Source organism: Symphalangus syndactylus, chromosome 3, assembly GCF_028878055.3.
Source record: "Symphalangus syndactylus isolate Jambi chromosome 3, NHGRI_mSymSyn1-v2.1_pri, whole genome shotgun sequence".
Classification (NCBI taxonomy): Eukaryota; Metazoa; Chordata; class Mammalia; order Primates; family Hylobatidae; genus Symphalangus; species Symphalangus syndactylus.
In genome coordinates, this window is record NC_072425.2 from 31,007,428 (window position 1) to 31,032,596 (window position 25,169).

The 25,169-nt window shown below is 45.1% G+C and overlaps 1 protein-coding gene across 10 annotated transcripts in view; it reads right to left on the reverse strand.

Moving 5' to 3' along the window:
• ZNF618 (zinc finger protein 618) overlaps positions 1-25,169 on the reverse strand; it is a 182,392-nt gene that overhangs the window by 31,521 nt on the left and 125,702 nt on the right. For 6 of the 10 annotated variants that reach the window (XM_055271372.2, XM_055271370.2, XM_055271368.2 and 3 more), the window contains 7 exons: positions 23,182-23,259; positions 22,595-22,633; positions 17,314-17,403; positions 16,381-16,416; positions 16,206-16,283; positions 8,957-9,016; positions 8,345-8,434 (listed from right to left, as the gene is read on the reverse strand). In XM_055271372.2, the coding sequence (XP_055127347.1) occupies positions 8,345-8,434; positions 8,957-9,016; positions 16,206-16,283; positions 16,381-16,416; positions 17,314-17,403; positions 22,595-22,633; positions 23,182-23,259 (471 nt within the window). The remainder of the gene's footprint in view (positions 1-8,344; positions 8,435-8,956; positions 9,017-16,205; positions 16,284-16,380; positions 16,417-17,313; positions 17,404-22,594; positions 22,634-23,181; positions 23,260-25,169) is intronic. The other 4 variants (XM_055271366.2, XM_055271365.2, XM_055271364.2 and 1 more) reach the window with 1 other exon arrangement.

The window sequence follows — 25,169 nt, forward strand, 5'->3', positions numbered from 1 at the left end:
AAAGAGAACTGAAGACCTCACACTTCTGGCCATGATGGAGTAACTGGTACAAGACTAGCCTCCTGCCATATTCAACTATAAAGTTGGACAAAGGCGGTACAGAACTGTGACTCAGCAGAGAAGACATGATGTGAGCCCTATGGTCACTCTAGCTCTCTGCCTGGGGAGCCCCTCTGGACCAGGGCAGAGAGAGGTGGAGCCCAAACATCTCAGTGAACGAAGGAGACAGTGATCTGAGTTCAGGGCTTTTGAAGTGGCTAGAATTTTCACGGCAAATTAACAAAGAAGAGAGAATTGTGCAACAAAAAAGAACTCCAGAAATGTGCAGATGGGCCCCCTTGAAATCTGGCTGAATACCAAACTGTATTTGTGCAGAGTGAGTCTTTGCAAAGCCTAGCAAAAAATAGCTAATGGTGGATGGGGGTGGGGGTGCTGTGAAGTGAGTGAAGATTCAAAAGTCACACAAGAGTAGGAGATATTTTGGAGTACCCCCTGGCCAGAGGCAAGACCTTGCTCAATACTTCAGGCATTCAGCTAAGAAACGGCCAGAAAGGCCATGCCTTAGAAGAGCTGTTCTAACCCCAGAATAAAAACTATTCTAGACCTGCCCTAACACAGCTTAAAAAACAACTTTTGAAGTATTGAGTTGATTTGTAATTAACTACCTGCCAGAACAAAACTCTTTTCAAAGGAAGACAAAATCAAGTCAACAACACAGCATTCCCAGGATGCAGCATGGAAGAAACAATTATTTTCCAGGCAACATAGGAAAATGTGACCAGTAATCAAGAGAAAAACCAGTTAACAGAAACATACAGAAATGACAGGGAAGATGAAAAATAATGAAGAGAAATAAAAATTATAAAAATAAACCAAATGAAACTTAGATGAAAAATATGACAGCTGAAATAAAAAGTTCACTTAATGGATTTTTCTAATAAAGCAGATTAGACACCACAGAAGAGAAGATCAGTGAACTTGAAGATGGGGCAATAGAATCTATTCAAACTGAAGCACAGAGGGAAAACAAGGCTAAAAAAATGAACAGAGCTTCAGTTGATCTGTAAACATTATTGATTATCAAACATCTATGTAATTAAGTCTCAACAAGAGAGAAAAGAGAGATTAGGAAAGAAAAATATTTGGAAATACTGGCTGAGAATTTTCCAAATTTGATGAAAAATGTACACTCATGATCCAAGAAGCTCAATGAATCTCAAACAGGATAAACACAAATAATGAAATTGCCAAAAACTAGTAACCCAAGAAATACTTAAAAGCATCCAGAGAAAAAAGATACACTAAATATAGATGAATAACAATCAGAATGATCTCTGACTTTTCATCAGAAACAACTTAAGCTAGAAGACAAAGGAATGACATTTTTAAATGTAAAAAAAATTTATCAGCCTAAAATTCTATATCCAGAAAAAAAATCCTTCAAAAAAAAGATGTGAAATAAAAACATCTTCAGTTGAGAGAATCTTTCACCAATAGATCTACAATATAAGACATGTTAAAGGAAGTTCTTCAAGAATTAAAGAAAATGATAATGGATGGAATTCAGATGTACACAAAGGAAAGAAAAGCAAAGAAAATGGAAAATATGTAAGTAAATATAAAAGGCATTTTCTAATTTCTCAGTTACTTTAACAAATTACTGTTTAAAGCTAAGAGTAATTGTTGGGTTTGTAACACATGTAGGCATAAATGTATGATAAAAATAGCACAAAGAACAGGAGGGCAGTAAATGGGAAGTACACCATTGGAAGGCTTTTATATTATATGTAATGTGCTATGATATAAATTCACGGTGGACTGTAACATATTAAACATGTATATTATAAATCATAGAGAAACCACTAAAGAAAGTTATGGCTAGAAAGCTAAGAGGCATTTTTAAAAAATACTTGATTAATACTAAAGAAGGCACGAAAACAAAAAAATGAACAAGAACAAATGGGACAAACAGAAAAAATACAAGATAGTAAACTTAAATCTAACCATATTAATATAGTATATTAAATGTAAATGAATTAAACATTTCAATTAAAAGGCAGGGATTACCAGACTGGATAAAGAAAGGCATAAGAACCAACTACATACACATACTTCAAATACAAAGATAAAGGTAGATTAAAATAAAATGATGAAAAGAGATATACTATGCAAATACTAATCCTAAGAAAGCTGTCATGGCTTACAGTAACAGACAAAGGAAATTTCGGGACAACAGGCATTACCAGAGATATAGAATGGCATTGCACGACTTTATAAAGGGTCAATTCATCAAGGCATAATGATGCTAACTGTGTGTACCTAATAACAAAGGTTCAAATTACATAAATCGAAGACTGACAAACCTAAAAGGGGAAATAGACAAATCCACCATTAGAGTTGAGGATTTTGATGCTTCTCTCTCAGAACTTGGTAAAACAAACTAATTAAAAAAAAAAGTGGGAAAGAGTATAGAACAACATTATCAACCAACTTAGCCTAATTGACAATACGAGATGCTTTTTTTTTTTTTTTTGTCAAGTGGACATGAAACACGCAGCAGAAGAGACCATAAGATAGGTCATAAAACTTATCCTCAATAAATTTTGAAGACTGGAAAATACAGAATATGTTCTCTGACCACAATGGAATTAATTAGAAGTCAATAACAACAAAAAATCTGGATAATTCCCAAATATTTGGAAATGGAATATATTTCTAAATAATCCTTCCTACAAAGAAAATTTCAGGCTCGAAAGCTTAACTGTTGAATTCTATAGAATACTTACGTAAAATAATACCAACTCTATATAAACTCTTCAGAAAATTGAAGAGGAGGGAGTACTCTTCCCAATTCTATGAGGCCAGCATTACTTTGATACCCAATGAGACAAGAACATTACAAGAAAAGAAAATTGTACTGCTGGTTGGAATGTAAAATGGCACAACTGCTTTGGAAAACAATTTGGCTGTTGTTAAAAGTTAAACAACCATCTACCATATGATCCAGCCATTCCATTCTTAGGTATCTACCCAAGAGAAATAAAAGCATTTGTCCTTACAAAGGCTTGTACACAAATGTTCATAACTGCTTTATTTGTATTAGCTCCAGAACTCTAGCCAGAAATACTCTAAATATCCACCCATAAGCGAACAAAGTAATTGTGGCATGTATATCTGGAAATAGAATACTACTCATCATCAATTAAAAAGGAATGAACTACTGATACATGTAAGCATAGATGAAACTCAAAATAATTATGCAGAGTGAAAGAAGCCAGACCTCTCCCTTCAAAAATACATACTTACATACTGTGAGATTCCATATATGTAAAATTCTAGGAAATGCAAACCAATTTACAGTAATAGGAAGCAGATTAGTGTTTGCCTTGGGATGGGGAAGTGGTAAGCAAATTACAAAAAGGCATGAGAAAACCGCTGGGGGTGATGGGTATGTTAATTAGATTGTGGTGACCGTTTCATGGGTGCATGCATAGGTCAAAACTTACCAAACTGTACACTTTAAATAACAGGCACTTTATTGTATGACAATATACTTCAATCAATATATTTTTAAAAGCTTCACCAGAAATATTCATTTTCTTAATTATGACCTTCATTAACATACCACTGATTAAATATGGGGCATTCTGCCAATCCTAGGACTGTAGTTCCCCGCCCTTGAGGAGACAGTTTTGGGAGTGATATCAAAGTAAAATCCTGAGGAATTTTAGATAGAAGTGAGAGGAAAACATGTTCTTAAAAACAAATTACTCTATCAACTAACCTTGGATCTTTAAGTAATTTAGATGCCTATGCAAGAACTTGATTGTGGGGTTATTCCACAATGTATACATATGAAATAATCAAGTTATACAACTTAAATATATCCTATTAAGAAAAAACAGAAGCTTCAAAGAAGGAAGTCATTTTATCTGGCAAAGAATAATCATCCCCAGGTTGTAACTTTCTTCAGTTCACTTTACAGTTTGACTTTCTGATATTCTTAATGTGTATTAATAAAGTATAGGAATGGTGAATTTTTTTTAAGTCTGTAATTCACCAGTACTAACAAAGGAGAATATAAGAATCCATAGAATCACCTCAAAAGATGGAGGAAAAAAACATGCAACATCAATTTATAAGAAAAACTTTTAATAAATTATAAATAAGAGGTAACTTATTCAACTGATAAAGGGCATCTATAAAAACCTATTTTAGCTAACACAATGCTTAACAATGAAAAACTGAACTCCATGATTGGGAACATGGCAAAAATATTCACTAATGTCTTCTATTCAACATTGTACTGGAGGGACCTAACCAGAATAGTGAGGAAGAAAAAAAATAAAAAGAATACAGATTGGAAGGAAAGAAATAAAGCTGTCTTTATTTGTGGATGACATCAATATGCAAAAGGAAATCCTAAGAAATCTACAAAAAAATCTATTAGAACTAATAAGTAAATTTAGCAAATTTGCAATATACAAATTCAATACACAAAGATTGATTTTTTTATATGCAATAGCAAAAGACAATTGGAAAATTAAATTTAAAAGTCACAGTAGTGTCACAAACCATAAAATACTTGGAGATACAGAATGAAATATGTGCAAGATGTCTCTGAAAAGTACAAACTGCTGCTGAGAGAAACTAAATAAGCCCTAAATACTTGGAGAAATATACCATGTTCATGGATTGGGAGACCCAATTTATTGTAATGATGATTCTCCCCAAATCGATCTATAGATTCAATAGAATCCCAAACAAACTCCAAGTTGCATTTTTTTGGTAGGAATTAGAGAAGACTCTAACATGAATATGGAAGAATAAAGTTCCTAGAATAGCTAAATAGTCTTAAAAAATAACAACACCGAAAAACTAAGAGTAGCTGATTTGAGACTTACTAGAAAGCTTTAAGTAAAATCATGTGGAATAGGCATAAACAAACAGGCCAACAGAAGAGAAAAATACTTACACTTATACATTCAAATAACTTTCCACAAAAGTACCAGTGCAATGCAATAGGAAAAGATAATCTTTTCAACACACGGTGTTGTAATAACCAGGTATCTGTACGGAATAAAATGAATCTCAACTCATACCTCACATCATTTGAAAAGTTAACTTGAAATATACCACAGACATAAATGAAAAAGCTAAAATTATAAGGCTTCTAAAAGATAATAAAAGAGGATATCTTTACCATTTTGAGGTAGGCAAGGATATCCTTGAGGTAGAACCCAGAAAGCACTAACTATAGAAAAAAATGATAAACTGGACTTCATCAAAAGGAAAGACATCTGTTCATCAAATGACGCTGTATGAAAATCAACTGACACGCCAGAGACTAGGAGAAAAATCCACAGTACATATATCTGACAAAGAACCCAGGCCTACTGGAATACATAAAGAACTCCTACAACTTAATAATAAAAAAGACAAATAGCCCAACCAAATAAATGGGCAGAAGACCTAAACAGACAATTTCCAAAGTAAAATATGTAAGTCGCCAATAAGTAAATATAAAGATGTTCAACGTCATTAGTCATCAGGAAAATACAAATTAACACCACAGTGAGATTCCACTATCCCCTCACTAGAATAGCTGGAATTAAACAGACCAATGCCATCGAATGTTGCCAAGAACATGGAGCAAGTGGAACTCACAGGCACGGCTGGCAGGAGTGAAAGATGCTATGGTCATTTTGGAAAATGGTTTGTCACTTACTAAAAAGTTAAACATACTATTCCCCATGACCCAGTAATTCTACTCCTTGGTATTTATCCAAAGAAATGAACACATATGCCCACAAAATCCTCATATAAGCATTTTCATAGCAGCTTTATTTATAATAGCCTAAAGCTGGAAACAACCCAAATTAACAGGTAAATGGCTAACAAATGGTATTTTCATACAATAGAATATTGCTCAGAAGTAAAAAAGAATGAACTGATACATATAAGAATATGATAACATATGAATCTTAAAAACATTCTGCTGAGCAAAAGAAGTCAGACATAAAAGAATATAGATTCTATGACACTAATTCTAAGAAATTCTTCCACAGTCAGCCTATGTCCTTATGGACACTCACCAGACCCAGAGTCTCAAGTCCCAGCCCTGGATACCACCTGATGAAGCCCTCAAGTACAGCCCCTGCCTCCACAAGGAGTCCATTGGCACACAAATCTCTAGAACCAGACAGAGGCCACTGCAGGAGCTATCTCTTGGACAGCCTTGGATAAATAATTCTCTCTTGAATCTAGGCTAAATCTCTCATGCTGTATTTTAAACACAGATGATTCCTGAGTCCCCAGACTTCAGTAGGTAACAGAGAGATTAATTCAACAAGCAGATACAGAAAGAAAGAAAGAGAGTTCATAACAGAAAGCAAAGAAAGTGAGGAACAGAGAAAGAAAAGTAGACAGCCTTTCAGGAGAGATGCACCAGGCTGTCAGGGAAAAACTTAGGGTGGAAGAGACACACCCCTTTCTGCTTTACCATCTGACATGGGATGTAGGATAGCTTCATGGTTGAGTATGGGCCTGGAGCCTGCCTCCCGGAATTCAAAGCCAAGCTCCCTATCTTACTAACTCCATGGCCTTACTCAACTTGTCCCAGGAGGCACTGAAGATAGTGCTGAACCCAAGGTTATAGTCTGGCCTTGTAGCTAACACCTCACTGAAAGTGCATTCTAGGTAGCATCCAGCCTGGGCACCAGGGAGCAGGGCAGTTGCTGCTTCACTGGATAACACAGACATGGCTGCCCTGTACCTGCTTATGGAAAGCTGGATTCCCAGAAAGGTGCAGGCCATGGTGTTCAAGCCTGACCACAGCCCTGCTGCCTGGGCATCAGCACCACAAGTGGGTCAACTGGACCGTCGGTGCCTACCCAGTGGAATCCTGCATTCTCTCTCTCCACACAAGATCTGGCTCTGTGGTGGGTACTGAATGACCCATATAGCCCAGGCTGGGAAGTGAAATGGATTCTTCTAGTGGGGCCATAGCAGGTACCTCATGTCAGAGATGTCTATAATCCAGATCCTGGGCTGAAAAGACCTTAAACAGCTTTCACAGATGGGAAACGAGCCCAGAGAAGGAGAGCAACAGGCACAAGGTCACAAAGCAGTGAGGGGCAAGCAAGGATGAGAATCTCAGCCCAGTGCTCGACCTCAGGACTGGAGTTCTTGCCCACGGGAAGACCCCTCAGCCCCTGCCACTCTGCCCAGAGGGGAGGAATTCCTGGGGAAGCTACCTACACCACTCTCCAGGCTCTGAATACTTCTCCCTCCCTATCCAATACCCTTGGTATCCCAACAGCAGGGCTCCAGGAGGGACCTGGGCCTTCCCAGACTATAAGGGGCTTTAGCCCCCAGTGACCTTCGGTAAACCCTCCCTCTCTGTTTGGACCAAAGTCTTGCCATCCACAGAATGGGGAGAGGGATCCCCACAGCTCTGCTGTGAGAAACAAAACCAGTAACACTTCCAAAAACACTGCTAAACATCCAGCCCTACTGCCCTGAGACTGCATAAGCCCCGCCCCTGTCAGACTTTGGTTTCTGCACCTGTACATGAAAGAGAGGGAGGCTGACGGGCCCCCTAGCTCATATACTCGGGCATCTGAGGATGGAGACCCCTCTTAATATCCAGAAAAGGAGCTGGGAAATCAGTAAGGTAGGCTCACGGGCACCAGGAGGATGGAAGGTGAGGATGTCCCTGTGGGAAGGGCCCTTAGAGCCCTTTCCTTTCGTGGTCAGAGTGGGAGATGGTGGTCCAGGGTCAGGATGGGACCTGCCCCAGGTCACAAGCAGGCCTGGGACTCAGCTAGGATTAACAGCCAGGGCTTGACTCCCAGCTCAGGGTTCCTGCCACCTCCTTAGCTTCCCACCATCAAGGGCCAAGAGGGAGCTTTCCTGTCCAGTTAACCATGCCCCTAGCCTGAGCTCCTTCCTACATCTGTTCAGACTGAAGCTGCATCACGGGGAACTGGCTTTGGGGGTGGAGATTCATAAACCTTGTGATGTAGCGGTAACCTAGAAGAGGGCCACGGCAGGACTTGGACAAGTGATGTCCACCCTCCTCACCCCAATCACGTGGGCACAGGACTCTGAGTCCACTAAGGGAGGGCTCGGACTCTGCTCTGGCTTAAGAGGGGGACTTCTCAGCTATGCCGGCCACTGTAGACAGGTGGCCCTGGGTCAGACTTAACACCTGAAGACTGACCCAGAACTGAGCTCACTTGCTTTCACCATTTCCTGGCCAAATTCTAGAGGCCTGGCCAAGGGCTGGCCCACCCTGTGCCTGGTCCCCCAACCCCCATCCCCACCGGGAGGAGGTACTCACTGATGGGGGCGTGTAAGGCCACATGCTCCTGGTAGGGAGTGTAGTACTTGTACTGTTTGCCGCAGAATTCACAGGTGTAATTGCCAGTTTCTGTCCAGGAAGGAAACGAAGGTGTAAGAATGGGCAACTGGCCCCCACCAAGAAGCATCAGCGTGCGCCCACCCCCCAAAAAACTCCTCCCCATTCTGGGACCATCAACTAGAATCAATTCTGACTCTGGAGTTAGAAGACCCCTATTCAAATCCCAGCTCAGACATTTCGAGCTGGGTAACCTTGGGCAAGTCTCTTAACCTCTCTGTGCCTCAGTTTTCCTATCTATAAAACGGAGGTCGTAATAGGACCACCTTGTAGGATTGCTGTGAGGATTAAATTTAGATGGCAAGTGCTTAGAACAGTACCTGGCACATCGCTCCACCCCAGCCCCGGTGCTCAAGAAATGTGCTGACCTCCAACACCAACCTCTTCAGCAGCCCCTTTGCAAGCCCTGCCCTCTGCAGTGGCCACACCCGGGGTCCCCTCAACTCCAGGACTTTCCCTGCCCCCAAGCACCCCCCACCCACTAGCAGCAGGGGTCACTTCTTCCTCTCAAGTCCCACCCGACTTTATCTTTACCTCTCTTTTGGCACTGCCTAACTTCTTTCTTCTTAAAAATGTCTGATGTAATATTGTTCACTGGGGGAAAATTATAAAATACTGATAAATATAAATACAAAATAAAAACTAAAGAGAAATTTCAATCATCTGTAACCCCCAAACAAAGAGCAGCATCTACCCCCTTGGGGGAGGGTGCCCTGGTCCCCACTTTTCATTCTGTCTCATCTGGGGTGTGCTTCTCTCACTGATACCACCTGTCTGGCTCCTGTGAGCCCTGAATTAGCCAGTCCTGGTCGATATCCTCTTTGTAATCTGGTGTATTCAATCGACATTACTTTGTGGACATCTTGCCCAATCAATAAATATTGATCTCTACTGCATCTACTGGCTGCATGGTTCCCACTGGACTTTGGAATTTGCTGAGCCAGTCCCCTACACCAAGGGACACTGAGATTGTTTCAAAATTTTTTCCCTATTAAAAAAAATGTTGTGACTCATGTTTTTATAGAAATTTTTGCACATTTACCCATTAATTTTACACATTATCACAAAATAAAGGCTATTCCATGTAATTTTTGCACATTATTTCCTGGGGAAAAATTCAAGAGAGGGAAAGGGTATGTATTTTTAAGGCCTTTGATAACCATAGCACCATCATCCCAACCAGAAAGGTATGAAAATGACTGTTTATGCACACTACAGCCAGCATTAAGTATTATCATCTTCTTAAATTCTGCCTATCTGATGAGAAGAACTGTATTACACTGATTTTACTTTCCACTTCTTTGATTTCTAAGGAAATTGATTATTTTTCCTGTTTAATTAACTATTGTTTTTCTTTTGTGACTTTCCTTTTGTGTTTACAGCCAGCATTTCTACAGGCATATTGATGTTTATGAAATTGCTAAACTCTTTGTAGATTAAGGATATCAACATTTTGTTATACGTGTTAAAATTAATTTTTTCTTAATTGGTTTATTAGTCTGTTTATGGTTTTTCTCTCTCGCTATAGAATTTTTAGTAGTTAAATAATTTTTGTAACTGATTCATAAACATTGGAAATGGTAAGTTACTTGCTCTTTGTAGGATTCACAGTTATTAGATCGACTGTATTAATTATTTAAATTCTATACAACCTTGTGTGTCTACCTGCTCTGTCAAAGACTAAATATTGTGATCAATCTTTCCACTTCACTATATTTCTAAATTTATTTTGTATATTTGGAAACAATGTTGTTTGATACCTAAAGGCTCATGGGATCAAAATCTTCACTGTGAACTGTATTTAGTAACATAAAACTATTTTCCAACACAGTGCTTCTCAAAGTGCGGTCCCTGGACCAGCAACATCAGTATCACCTGGGAACCTGTTAGAAATGCAAATTCTTAGGACTCACCTAAGACATACTGAAAAAAAAAAAAATTCTAGGTGTTGTGTCCTGCAATCCATGTTTTAACAAGCCCTCCAGAAAATTCTGATGTGTGGGAAAGTTTAAGAACTCATGCTGTAACATTTAATTATTCCGTTTTATTAGTTTGTCTGGCATAAATCATTTGATAATTAATTTGTCAGATCCTGATTTCTATTTGTTTATATGTACCTAAAGACATGTCCCTATATTTTCTCATACCGTCATTCATTAAACAGGTACTGTGCCAAGTGCTGGCACAAAATGCTAAGCAAAAACAGGCAAAGTTCTTGCCTTCAAGGAGTTTACAGTCTAACAAAAGGAGATCAAAAAATCAAAGAGTCACTCAGACAAATTTAAAACTCCATCCACAGTAAGTGCTCTCAAGGAGACATATGCAGTGCTATAAAAACCCATGATAGGGAATTTAATCTAGTTCTGGAAGTCGGAAAGAAAAGCTCAAGTGCAGAGTAAAGATAAGGAATTAACCTTGTCTCTAATGTCTCTAATAAACCATTAATAACTGGATTATTTTACATCAACCTGACAAGCTTTGCCTTCTAATAAAGGAGATTATGCCATTTGCTTTTATTGCTATAATTGATTTGGTTTTACAAGTCTTCTTCATGCTCCACCCTTTCTGATTGCTGCCTTAATTCCCATTTGTTTGATATACGAACTCTTTATTTTTCCATTATTCTCTGATATTCCATTATTTTCCAATTTTCTCTATTGTTTTAGACAATTAGACAGTATATAAGATATATTTCTCTAATTGTTAATAGTCAAGTGGGAAATGACATTTTTCTGTCTATCACCATTCAGAAAGGTAGTTTAACCCCGTGTTTCTCAAACTTTAGCATGTCAAAGAATCATCTGGAAAGACTGTTACAACATAGCTTGCTGGAGAAATTCTCATCCTGTAGGTCTCGAGTAGGGCCTAAGAATATACATTTCTAATAAGCTCCCAGGAATGCTGATCTGCTGGTCTGGAGCCACACTATGAATAGGAAGGCTTAACCTACTTTACTGTAGCCCTCCCCAATTCCTCCTTCCTTTTAAAAAAATAAAACCTTGGCTGGGTGCGGTGGCTCACGCCTGTAATCCCAGCACTTTGGGAGGCCGAGGCGGGCGGATCACAAGGTCAGGAGATGGAGACCATCCTGGCTAACACGGTGAAACCCCGTCTCTACTAAAAATATAAAAAAATTAGCCAGGTGTGGTGGTGGGCGCCTGCAGTCCAAGCTACTTGGGAGGCTGAGGCAGGAGAATGGTGTGAACCCAGGAGGCGGAGCTTGCAGTGAACTGAGATTGCGCCACAGCACTCCAGCCTGGGTGACAGAGCAAGACGCTGTCTCAAAAAAAAAAATAAAAAATAAAAAAAAATTAAACCCTCATTTTTAATATTTTAGAATAATCTGCCTTCTGCAATTTTATAATCAGATTTGGAACATCTTAAACTAACTTCTAGTTTATCTTGTTTTACTACTCACAGTTCCTCTTATACTATGAATTTCTCACAATTGAGTCTTTACATGTATTCTACAACTTAGTTCACCAGAGTGTATCTTCAAATAATTTTGTGAAGATGGGTACATACGAAAAATAAGTATGTTTTTAAGCCCTTGCTTTTCTCTTTACACGCAAACCACAATTTGTCTAGATGTAAAATTCTTAGATTACAACTTTTTCCCTTCAAAACTTATCCATTATCTTCTAAGATGTAGTATTGAAGAGAAGTCTGAGGCAAGTCCACCTTGAATTCACGTATAGGTAACTTGCTTTTTTATGCCTGAACGCTTATATAGTTTTTTTTTTTCCTATAGTTTTAAAAAGTCACTGAGATCTATGGAGGTACAGGTCTCTTTATACCAAATCTATCTGACACATGATGAGCCTATTAAATCTGCATATGCAGGTCTTCCTTTAGCTGAGCAAATTTTTCTTCTATTAGATCTTAGGAGCACTGTTTCTGGCCACTGGTACTATAACATCAATTATCTGAAACCAGCTTCCTGTTCTCCCCATTTATCATATTTTCCTCTCATTATCTTTCATCTGTTCAAGTTCATCCTTCACATCACTAATTCCAATTTTGCAGATAAACTCGGCTCTTTACTACACAGAATGTAGGTTTTAATTCTATTCTTAGGTTTTCTGCTTCCCTGAAATCCTTCCTCGTCTCACTCTTCTCTCCTTGCCTTCTTATTCGGTTGCTTTTTCACCAAACAACTTCCGGCTCCCTTTTCACAGGCGTCATGCTATGGACTGAACTGTGTCCCCATCCTCAAATTCATACGTTGAAACTCTAACTCCTAACGTGATGGCATGTGGAGATGGGGCCTTTGGGAGGTAAGCAGGGTTACAAGAGGTCATAAGGGTAGGGTCCCCACCATGGGATTAGTGCCCTTAATAGAAGAGAGGCCAGAAAGCTTGCTCTCTCTTTCACCATCATGTCCAGACATATGGTGACCATCTGCAAGCCAGGAGGAGAGCCCTCAACAGAAACCCGCCATGCTGGCACCTTGATCTCGGGCTTTCCAGCTTCCAGAACTGTAAGAGATAAATTGTTCAGACCACCCAGTCTGTAATATTTTGTTGTGGCAGCCTAAGTGGATGTGTAAGGTCATATTTTCTTATATGAGATGGAGGTTGTCAAACAGAATGGTCTTCTAGATTTTGTGTTAGATCATTTTCAGAGGTGTGCTCTTCTCTGAGTCTCTTAAATTCTCTTTTTCTTGTTATGTGGAATTTACATAGTTCTCTCACTTTTTTTTTTTTAACTATTCAAGTGACTCTTCCTTATTTGGGCATAAAAATCAAGTAACCCATACATGACTCCAGACTTACTCTGTTTCAACAGACCACGCAAATGAGTTTTCCTTGATTCTCCCTCTGCCCATTATCATGGAAGTAATTCTTGGAAATGCAGATGAAGAGCGACTTAACCCACAAGGCTTCTTGGACCAACTCTCTCTTTTCTAGCAGGATTCTCCGCTCTGTCATTGCCTGGGCTTCTTCCAACCTAAGTACCTAATTCTCTAATGTGCTCAGCTGATGCTGATGTGAAAGGTGTACTTCCCAGCACTCACTCCTGCCAGGGTGTTTCTTCTTCCTCTGACTACAGAGCTTTACTTGGGCAATCAGTCCCTTCAGAACACACGTGCCTCTACTGGCTAATCGTTTTTCGCGTTCTGTGGCATTGGCCTGCTTATACGTAGCAGGAGCCGAAGAAGCAACATTTTTGTCTCACAAGGCAGCTCCTGAGTGGCAGCAAGGGATGGTCTGACATCACACCAGCAATCTCAGCTCCATTCAGTCCAGCTGGGAGCACGCTGGCAGCCAGACCCAGTCTGATATTCTCAATGCAATTCTACACTCCTAATAATTTGATTAATTCCTCCCAGGTCCTTGCGTTGGCTGTCTGTCAGACTTAGTTACAGATACAGAGAACACGCTTCATCTTGTTCTGCATCTTCCTGGGTAATTAAAGGTACCACTTATTTAATGCTTTGCATGCATGTGTAAGGACTATGCTAATTCTTTTACAAATATGATCTCATCTAAGCCCCATGACAATCCTGAAAGGTGAGTTTTATTGTCATCAGCCCATTTAGAGGTAGAGAAACTATGGATTAGACAGATTAGAAAACTGGTAGGACATCATGCAGCTATTAAGTGTTGAGCTGGGAGTTCTATTTGGGTTGGCTCTAAAACTCTTGCCCTTGACTCTTTCTCAGTAACAGGTCTCACTTACTACACCTGGGATATGAGCCAGGTGCTCGGCGAGACATTTTATGTGCGTGTGCTCCAAGAGCACTGGAAAATTCAGAGATGTGCTTCTCCCCGACTTATGGGATACTCACAAGGGGTAAGGAGCTAGTAAGCTGGTGACAACAGCATTTAACCCTAACCCTGTCTGATTTCAAACCCCATCTTCCTAAGGATAATGACACGGTTGGAAGAGCAGCAGTACACTGGGACCACTGCCAGATCCTAGATAGATACTCAACTGGGAGGTCACAGATCCTCTGTTCCTGTCCTATACCTGCCTATGAATGTCTGTCTCTCCCACCAGACTACGAATTCTTTTGAATTCTTTTTTGAGACGGAGTCTTGCTCTGTCACCAGGCTGGAGAGCAGTGGTGCAATCTCGGCTCACTGCAAGCTCTACCTCCTGGGTTCAAGCGATTCTCCTGCCTCGGCCTCCCGAATAGCTGGGACTACAGGCACATGCCACCATGCCCGGCTAATTTTTTGTATTTTAGTAGAGATGGGGTTTCATCATGTTGGCCAGGATGGTCTCGATCTCCTGACCTTGTGCTCCACCCGCCTCGGCCTCCCAAAGTGCTAGGATTACAGGCGAGAGCCACCGTGCCCGGCCATATTCTTCATCTTTAAGATGATTTTTATGCTCCTGTTTATCAAGTGTTTACTATGCATGTGACAAGCACTGTGCTAACCACTTTATAGACATTATCTCATCTTCAGTTTCCTGAATGCTTTCAGAAGAGTTAAGAAGAAAGCAAAGAATCATCCCATGACCACAGACAAGGGATGAGGAAGAAAAAGCATTTGGGGGAGGGAGAGGGGACCCACCCAACCGCTTCCAAGAGCTGGGATCGAACTCTGCTCTGACGAATGTTATCCAACTTAGTGTTTCAGCTCCGATTTTCCTTCACTCAGATATCCTCATCTGCTTGTTCTGTTTTTGTGTACATTTTTACAAGCTGTCTTAGATCCTTATTGGGAGGAAGCAGAGACCATAAAGGTCTCTTCTTGCTGGGTAGTAAGTGAGGTACAGAAAACAGAGAGATAAACAGCAGGTATGGCAATTCCTGAACAGCTGGAAAGGACAAGTCTCACTCACTTGTGGTCCCCCGGCACCTGCCCTAGGCTGGCCACCCAGACCCTCCCAATCTATCTTCCTCCCAGCAGCAAAATGGGGCTTCCTAAAATGCAAATTGGATCAAGTCCCTTCTCCACTTAGTAAAAACCCTCTGGCTCATTCGCCTGGGGATGCTGCCTGCTGGCATTCAAGGCTCTGTAAGACCTGAAGCCATCATCGATTTTTGGGACCAGCAGGGCTCTCCTGCCTTCGCATGGGATGCTGGGGCTCATCCCCTACCCTCGTCCCCATCTGAAAGCTTCCAGCATTCCCTCAGGCCTCCCACAGCTCCCTGCAAGCTGTGTTGGAACTATCTGTTCAATGATCTGCTGTCCCCACCCCCAAGCCCCATCTGATTTACCGAAGGGCAGGACCACATGTGTCCTGCTCCCTGCTGTGTGCTCACAACACTCAATACAAGTTTATCGAAAACAGGCCAGACATGTGTGTGGTTCCTGCCCTCAAGGGGTGTCCTGGGACAGAGACAGAGAGTCTGCCTATGGCTGCCCTGGACAGCTCATTCGCCGATAGGCCCCTTCAGCTGACTACGACGTGTTATTTTCCGAGCACCTACTATGTACCAGGCACTGTGCTAACAAGTAGTTCACATCCAGGATCTCATTTAATCCCCCAACAAACCTGTGGGGAAATGTCATCCTCACTCCACAGGTGGGGAGGCTGAGGTTCAGGATGGCTAACAGACCATGAGGACACCAAGCCTGTAAGCAGTAGCGCCAGGACTCAGCCCCAGCCTGGCTGCCTTCACCATCCTGACCTTGACCCTGTGCTGCCCTGCTGCTCCTCAAGAGCTCCACTCCTCACACTGACTGGCCCAACTGACAGGCTGGGCACCATTGCTGCAGTTAAGTGATGCCACCCACTGCTACCCCTGCCCTAGCAGTGAGACTGAGCCCTGCCTCCCTTGGCCAGCCCCCACCCAGCCCTTGGCCCCAGAGGGAATCCCGCATACTTGGCCCGATTTTCTGGAATGGCTCCGGGGGCTCCTCCTTCACCTCGTCAGTGGCCACGACACCTTGGTCGAAGGGGTCTGTGGGAGAACATATGGCCCTTAGCGCCCTGGTCCCCCAGGTCTCAGGAGCCCAGCCGGGGACAGAGGAGGTGATGAGCAGACACCAAGGACTTACCTGCCCGGTTCTCAGGGGCCCCTTCCACACTAAACACTGCGCCCGGGCGGGAGGTGGCAGCCGCAGAAGGAAAGAAACAAACAGAAGCCCTGTTAGTCCCTGCCCAGAGCTGCCTCTGCCGCCGCTCCCAGCCCCTATCCCCGTGGATTTGCCTCGGGGGGGCTGCCCTGGCCACTGTGGAAGCCCCCCAAAACCAGGACAACAGGAGGATACATCCCAACCAGGACACGGCCTGGGCCTCAATCCCTCGTCCTCACTAGGATGGGCACCCACCCATGGTGTAGGCAGACAGTTTGCCTGGATCTGTTTCTGATTGCCATCATGGGTTCAAGGGGCCAGGGCAGGAGAAAAGAGGAAGAGATTGGGAGGAGAGAGAAAGAGGAGGTGAGAAAAGGGATGGGCCAGTGGTAACAGGTGGTGGGCCTGGTTGTCACAGCTCAAGATGGGCTGAAGGTGTGGGGCTAGACGGGGAACCCCTAAGGCCCTTCCAAGGTCTAAGACCCTCTTTCTAGGATTTTTAAGACTCAAATATGTGTTGGCTAAATGTATTGTTCTAATTTCTAATTGTATAATCTAAGATGCTAAAAGGCCATCATTCGTTTTTTAAAACCGGTTTAATTTCATCAGAACATGCAAATGCTCAATATGAAACTACAAAATGACTCGATACGAAATTCCAATATTCTACTGATTTTGACCTATAAAAATGGCAATTTCACTTGGGTTAACCTAAATAGAAGTGTATGTGGAGTATGATGGTGACGTTCCCGCCCCCAGAATCCTCCAGGGCTGGTCATTCCCCTCATGGTTCCAGCTACTGCCTGGCCTTTTTCTGGGTAAGAGGGAGGAGGGAGGTGGGGAGGGCTGGGGGCTGGTGTCTCCAAGGAAGGGCGCCTCTTGGCATGACTACAGGGAGTGAGGGGCCTGACTCACCATCCACTGCGTGCAGGTCTCGGTGCTCTTGGAAACAGCTGTAGTATTTGTACTTCTTCCCGCAGATGTCACATGTGTACCTGAAATTGTCTGCATGGGATGAAAACACACACCTGGTTACCAGGGCTTCAGTCTTATGGGGTGGGGTTTTTCTAGCCAGATCATCTCAGAAACCAAAGATGAAACTAGCCCAGTCTGGCTCCAGCTGAATGACCCCATGGAGAATCAGTTCCTGAGCCAGTCTGTACCTTGGCACTGCCCAAGTCTTCTGGACCACGGAAGGGCACGGCACCACCTACTCCCTGGAATGCCCAGCTTCTCCTCCCTGATGTGCAGGAGGGTGAAGCTCCTGCCTCAGTGCTAGTCCCACCCTCCACCCCAAGCCAGCCTTGTATTGCTTCCTGGGTCCACAGCATGTAGGCTAGGGTGTCAGGGTCCTCTGTGGAGATCCAGACCACACAAGGTGACTGGGAGCCCAGACGTGACTCCAAAACCAACCCCCAAACCTGCCCTAGGTGAGCTGAGTTCCTCAGGGCCTGGCTCCTAAACGGTCTGGCACACCCTTCGCAGATGCTCTGTGAGAATAACAGTCACTGCAGTGCCCATGCCCAGATGCTACAACAAGCAGGGCAGCAGGCCAGGCTCTTCCCCTCCTTTTCCTCCATTCTTGCAGCAGAGGGAGGAAGCAGTCTCTCATTTTACATGAGGAAACTGAGGATCAGAAGGGATGTGCCCCAAGGGCACAGCCGGGAAGGCCTGTGATGAGCAGCCTTGGGGACAGCACCCAGGGCTCCTTGCCTCTTGATGCTCACGCCCTACATCACCCCTTCTCTATGAGTCTGGACTAGACCTGGTAACTGACTTCTAATGAACAGAATGCAGTAAAAGTGACAGAATATCACTTCTGAGGGTAGCTTACAAAAGACTGGGACTTCTGTCTCAAGCATACCTTCTCTCTCCAGCTCACACCTGCTGGCTGCTGGGTTGTGAGCTGCCCCATGAGAGACGCAGGTGACCAGGAGCTGAGGGCAGCCTCTGGTGAACAGCCAGTGAGGCCCTCAGTCTAAGATCTTGGGAAGGACAGAACCCTAGAGCAGGGTTGTTAATCCCGCTAACAACCACATGAGTGAATTTAAAAGCAGTTCTTTCCCCAGTTGAGCCTTGAGATGAGACCACAGCCCTGGCCAAGTCCTTGCCTGTGGCCAGGGAAAGACCCAGTGCCAGAGGACCCAGCAAAGCCATATCCAAATTCTTGACCCTAGAAACTGAGGGATAATCAATGCTTGTTGTTTCCAATCATTAAGTTTTAGGGACATCTGTTACACAGCAATCAGTAACTAACATGAGTTCAGAGTTTGGATGATCCCCTGGGTCTACCCAACATCTGAGACTGGACACAGGACATTACCCCCTCCACAATGGCACACTCTAACGTTTGCACTGGCATGAACCTCATGTGTGTGTTCCTTGGGCTGATGCGGGGAGGGCCTACCAATCCCATCACCCCAGGCACAGGGAGGCTTGGTGATATGCTCAAAGCTGCCCGGTGTGGGGAGGGGAAGGGAGAGCTAGGATCCAAACATTCACTAACTCCAAGCTAAGGCTGAGTCAGGGCATGTGGCCCTTCTCTGTCTGAATAAGCTGCAAATCAGTACTGGGCTGGGGTACCTCTCTCCTGGTCCCCCTCCTGTCCCTCAGAACCCAAATACAGGATCTGATGCAATCCTCTACCACAAGGTTACGCTGCCAGGTAATTCTGTGGGAAGGTTTCTGGCCCCACCTTCTGAACTTAGGGACACAAATGGCAATAGCCATCTCTCCCTCCCACCACCACCTTCACCTCTTTGTATTCTCTGAAAATGCCTTAGCAGGTGCCAGAGCCCCGGACAAAAACTGGTCCCTGAGCAAGGAGCCACAGGTTCCTTGGAGACATTCTGAGGATGCTGGATACCAGAATCATCCAAGAAAGAGGTGGCAGGGTGTGGGGCAGGAGAGGCTGGTCCTGCTTCCTTGTTTTCTCCCCTAATTTGGGGAGCTGGGAAAGAGATGTAGATGAGCTGATTCCTGGGGCCTCTCCCAGGATGGTGGTTCTAGGATTCTGTGCCTGGCCCAGGCTTTAATCCTTTCATGTGGCCAGCAATCAACTTAGACAACTTCCCTGTCAGGTCCCATCCAGACCATGGTCCCCAGTGTCTCTTTTGCAACCCTGTCTTCTGTGCAGGACACCTGCCCAGGAACAGAGACAGAGAAGTCAAGGCCACCTAGGGTCTGGTTCCAGACTGGGCTCTGCCTTGACATTCCTCTCCTAAGCTGACCAGCGCTATCTGCCATCTGCCACCACCTGCCCACTTGCTTGCCTCTACCCAGCCTCCCTGGCCAGCTGGGCCTGACCCCTCACTTCAGGGCCACATCTGTTACCTCCAATAAAACGTGAGCCCCCAGGTTGCTGCTGCTGAGAATACCCCCACCCTGCTCCAACACCACGACATCTCTTTGACGTGGATGGGGACCCTGTTCCCAGGTCTTCCTCAGTCAGGAAATGATTAGGCCAAGAGGGTTATCCACAAAAAGGAGAGCAGAATCATTTTTTTGTCAGTGAAAGCACGTTTTCAGAACCGCTGCATTTTCAGACACGAGAGCTCGGTGTCTCTCGGAATGCCACTGTGAATCCATTCAGGGAGGCAGGCTCTGGATTCATGCTGCCTAATCAAACCCAACTCTACCAGTTATAAGTGCGGCAGACCTGAGACATGCTGCCTAACCTCTGCACCTCGGTTTCCTCATCTGTAAAATGGGAATGAGAGGTTCTTCATTTCCTAGAGTTATAATAAAGAATAAAGGAACACAAGGAATATCCAATAAATACTTGCCAAATGTAACTTAACACTGTCACAAATATCAATGTGACAGTAGCATGAGGGGCTAATCTTTTATTCCTTAGTGGACAGATGGGTGAGTGAATATGTCTTTCTGCTTCTATGTATGACTGTACTATTTTCCTAATAAATAAATGAAAAGTCCTAGAACTGTTAATAGAATGTGGGAGACCTCATTTCTAGGCCCGCCTCCACTACTCACAACCTGTATGACTCCCTCTCTCTGGGACTTAAGTGTCCTCATCTGCAAAATGGGTGGGCTGGACTCAGTCTTCTCAGTTGGGCCCTTTTGGCTCCATGACTCCATGGCCAGGCTCCTATAAAGTGGAGGCCAGGCATTCTAAGCAGGTGCTACCAGTCTGGGTCAGGGCAGGGCTGCAGGACTGAGAATAAAACAGCATGCAATGGCCGCGGGGAGGAAACTCCACAGGGAGGAAGGGAAAAGTGACGGAAGGACTAAAAATACCCCTGCTACAGAGCCGTCAGCAACCAGCAAGCCCGCGGACAACGGAAGCCAGACGGAACACAACAGATCATTGAGGGGCTGCTGGAGAGGCCAGGGGCCCAGAATAGCTGAGGAAGAAAAGATAAATAGGGAAGTTCTTTAAATGTGTGGCTGACCGCAGTCAGTCCACGGGAGCCGGAAAAGAATGGAGCTATTGAAGGAGATGGGAGCCAAGGACCAGGCTGGGGCTGGCGCTGGGGCTGGGGCAGGGGCAGGGGCAGGGGCAGGACAGGCGGGGCTGGAGGGGGAGGGCCTGGCTCCCACCTCCTCCCAGCTGGGGTCCTGTGGCAGGTGTCTAGCCGACCTGGGCCTCAGATTCCTCTTTGGAACATGCCAGCCTCTCCTTTGGCATAAGAATCCAAACGGAGTGGATGGGAAAGTGCCTTAGAAGAAATGCTACTGGGACCCAGGCCAGTTAAAATCCTTTTTCAGCCATCGGCACCTCTTCAAACTGCTCTGGTTTGGGGTTTTGTTGGGCAGGGGGTGGTAATGTTTATTTATTATGTTAAAAATCTTTTTTTATGATGGTGTGGTGTAACAAACCCATAGAACGGGGATTGGCACGCAACAGTTTGTGAGCCAAATCCTGCCCACCATCTGTTTTGGTAAGGAATTCATTTACATATTATCTATGTTCCTGGCACGTTCCCACTACAAGGGCAGGGCTGAATACTTGCGACGGAGACGTCTGGGCTATAAAGTCTAAAATACTCACCATCTGGCCCTCTACAGAAAAATGTTGCTAACCCCTGGTGTAGAACAGTGTACAAATCCTAAGTGCACAGCTTGTTCAATTTCCACAAACTGAAACCACCCATGTAACCAGCACCCAGCTCAAGAAACAGAACCCTGAAGCCCCTTCCCCAGGGGAACTGCTCTTCTGACTTCTACCAGCAATAATTAGTTTTAGCTGCTTTTGCCCTTTCTCTCTGCAGAATCTTAGAGGATGAACTCTGTTTACGCCTGGCCTCTTTTGCTCACCACTGTTTGTGAGTCATCCATGTTGCTGTGTGTAGCTGTAAATTGTTCATTCTCACTACTTTACAGTAGTCTTTTGTGGCACTAGACTTACTTATCCATTCAATGAGCTCTGGGCATTTGGGGGCTTCTAGTTTGTTAGGAATAGTGTGCTAAGAACATTCTAGTTTGCATCTTTCAGCAGATATGCACACGTTTCTGTTGGCGACATACCTACACGTGGAACTGTGATTTCTGAAGCTTCATATTGTTGGGTGGGGAGATTCCATCCTAGTCTACACCAGCTTGGCTGCTCACTTACCAGGCGCTTGGGGTCTAGAACTGGAGGGATGGCCATCAGGGCCTGTGAGCAGCAGCGCTGTCGCAGATGTCAAGGCCCTGTGCTGCCCCAGGTGCTGGGATATGGCACCCCAGGGCAAATCACCAATAAGCAATTAGTGCCCCTGGCTGTGGGGGCTCAGGAGAAAACTCTCCAAAGCAGCATTTCCCAAAAGTCAACTACGGAGCCCCAGAGTCATGAGTCAGAGTCAAAAGAACACAAGGACCTGCATATCCAGGGCACCCATGGGAGACGCACGGCTGTGTCTGTCAATGAAGGGCTGGCAATGTCCACAAGAAAGAAACCTGCTCACCTTAGTGAAACTCAAGGTCTCCCAAAGTTACTTGGCCGGAGAAATCGTCATGGACAGAACACCCGCTAACCTTCCCAGAATGAGCCTGCCATGGAGCGCGCTTTGGGAAGGGCTGCTCTGAGGTACCACATTGCGGTTTTGTAAGGATGGTCTGGCCCCAAAGCTTGGACCCCAGCACTGTGTCTCTCAGGCCACCTGGAGCAGTTCTGGGGGAGGGAATGAGCAGCTCCTCTTCGTCCCACCCCAAGCCCTCGCCCCTCAGCAGCCCACGAGGAGGAAAAAGTACTCACTGCTTTGGGAGGCTCCCTCCCCTGAGGTGGCTTCGGTGTCTGCAGAGAGAGAGAGAGGGATGGGGGTGAGGCTATCGGGCCAATGACAGGGCCAGTGCCAAGTGCAAGAGAGAACATGGAAACCACAGGGGAAAAGCTCATAGTCCTGCCCCGGGCCCCTGATGCCAGCCTCTCCTCCCTGTCTGCCAGGCTCTGGGAGGAACAGACGCCAAACCTCCTGTCCCCAACAACCAAGCTTGTCATGAGGAACACACACACTGACCCCAGCAAGTGCCCTGTGGGGGCCACTGACACCGAGCAGTGATGAGATGTCCTGGGAGGTGTGAGGCCCGTGGGGAGCAGGGGGTGCCCTGGGGCGCAGGTCTGGTGTGTCCTGCGGAGTCCCCCTCCCACATCCGAGCTGTCCCGCATCAGGAGGCCTCCCTTCTCCTGCCTGGCACCCTGTCCTACTGATGAAAATGGGAGGAGAATGGGAAAGGCTGGAGTTGTCAGGGCCTCTGGGGTCACCCACGAGGGGCCCAAGTGGGAAACAGACAGACAGTGGGAGGTGCAGCCCCTGGGCTCTGCCCCAGGGACACTCCTCTCACCTCGGTGTGCCCGCACGTGGGTCTGGAAGCAGTTGTAATACTTGTACTTCTTGCCACAGATTCCGCATTCATAAGACCCTGGAAAACAGAAGAGGAAAGGACTGGTCACCCAACCTCTGTGACCACAAGGTCCCAGGACCCACAGGCGATGCCTACAAGTGTGGCTAACTCTCTGTCCCAGGGGCAGAGATGGTCCCTGGCAAGGAGGCAGCACCGAGCTAGAAGTCAAGAAGCCTGGGTCTAGATCCAGGTTTGCCTCCCACTCTCTGGGTGACCTTGGGCAAGGCACCCCCCCATCTCTGGGCCTCAGTTTCCAAATCTGTAAGATGGAGAAGGTAACTGCTTCAGCTAATTCTCAGCCCTACACCTTGAGGGGAAAAAGGAGATGAATGTAAAAGTGCTCTGAAAGGAAGAAATTGCATCCACATAAGGAAATCACTACTTCGATGCATTACAGTAATTTCTAGTGACCCCTTTTCCTTGCCGGAATGGGACAGAGATTAAGACAGACTGAATCAGACACACCTGGGTCCCTGTCCCTGTTCTGTCACTTACCAGCAGCATGACCTTGGTGATTTCCTTAGATACACGAAGCCTCAGTCTGCTGATCTGCAGAATGGGACCACATACACCTACCTCGTAGGGGTGGCCCTATACTCCCTGTAGGAAATGCCCAGCCCTACTCTAGATAGGCTCAGCAAGGAGAGGACCCCCCTACACCTGCTGAGGAGTTGTCTTGTTCCCTCAGACACACAGAGACCGACATGGTGTAAAGGCCTGGCCCCCCCAGCCCCTTGCTAGGCCCTTCTCCCAGGAGCAGGGAGACTGAATTGGCCAATCTCCTAGTGAGCACTGCAGAGAGGTTAAAAGATGAGCCTGCCCATGTAGAGGCCAGAGCAAAGGCCCATGGTAGGAAGCCAAGAAGAGCCCCTCAGATCCAGCCTGTCAGGGACCCCAGGGGCAGAGACCCTGCCTGCTCCCCATCTAAATCAGCCCTCATGAAAGCCTGAGGCCACCTGGGCCCAGGCCTTGCTCTTCCTAACAGAACAGCCAGGGAGCATGGACAAATGCAGACGCCCCGGCCCACTCCAGGCTTAGCGATCTAGAGTGGCTGGGGTGGAGACCTGCCTATTCCAAGGTCCCCAGGGAATTCTGGTACCCAGCATCTGGGGATGGGAGAGGCAGACCTAGGATAAGAGTCTTAACTCTGCCATTCACTGGCTGGGCCTCAATTTCCTCCTGGGAAAAATCCGGATGATTCAAGTGTGTTGGTGTGAAGACTGAGTTTGCATGAAGAGTGTTCCCAGCACAAGACCAGACCCTCCGTGAGGTGAAGACCATTAACTCCTACTCCCTTAGTCTTGCCTGGAAGCAGAGGCCCGTTTCCTGGGTGTGTACCTGAGGCATGCAGTGAAGCTGGAAGAGCACTGGATGTGGAGTCTGAAGCCTAGTTCAGCTCTGCTATCCCTTAGCTCAGGCGGATCCAACCTTTTGGTTTCCCTGGGTCACACTGGAAGAATTGTCTTGGGCCACACATAAAATACACTAACACTAACAATGGCTAATGAGCTAAAAAAAAAAAAAAAAAAAAAAAAAATCACAAAAAGACTTACAATGTTTTAAGAACATTTATGACTTTGTGTTGGGCCGCATTCAAAGCCATCCTGGGCCACATGCGGTCACGGGCCGTCGGCTGGACAAGTTTGCCTTATCTGTTTGATCTCAGACACATCCTTTTTTTGATCTCGGACACATCCTTTCACTTGTCTGAGCCTCTGTTTCCCCACCTGCAAAACCGGACTCTGATTCCTACAATTCATGACTGAGGTCCGTATCAACGAGGTTCATCATGTGAGTCGGCTGGCACACCACAGGTACTGAGGAACAGGAGCCAGTGCCACTGGTACTACTGTGGGTCACTCCAAGGGCCGCTGTCATCCTAACACCAGTGTGGGATTTAGTAGTCTGTTATTTAGTGGTTTGTATGT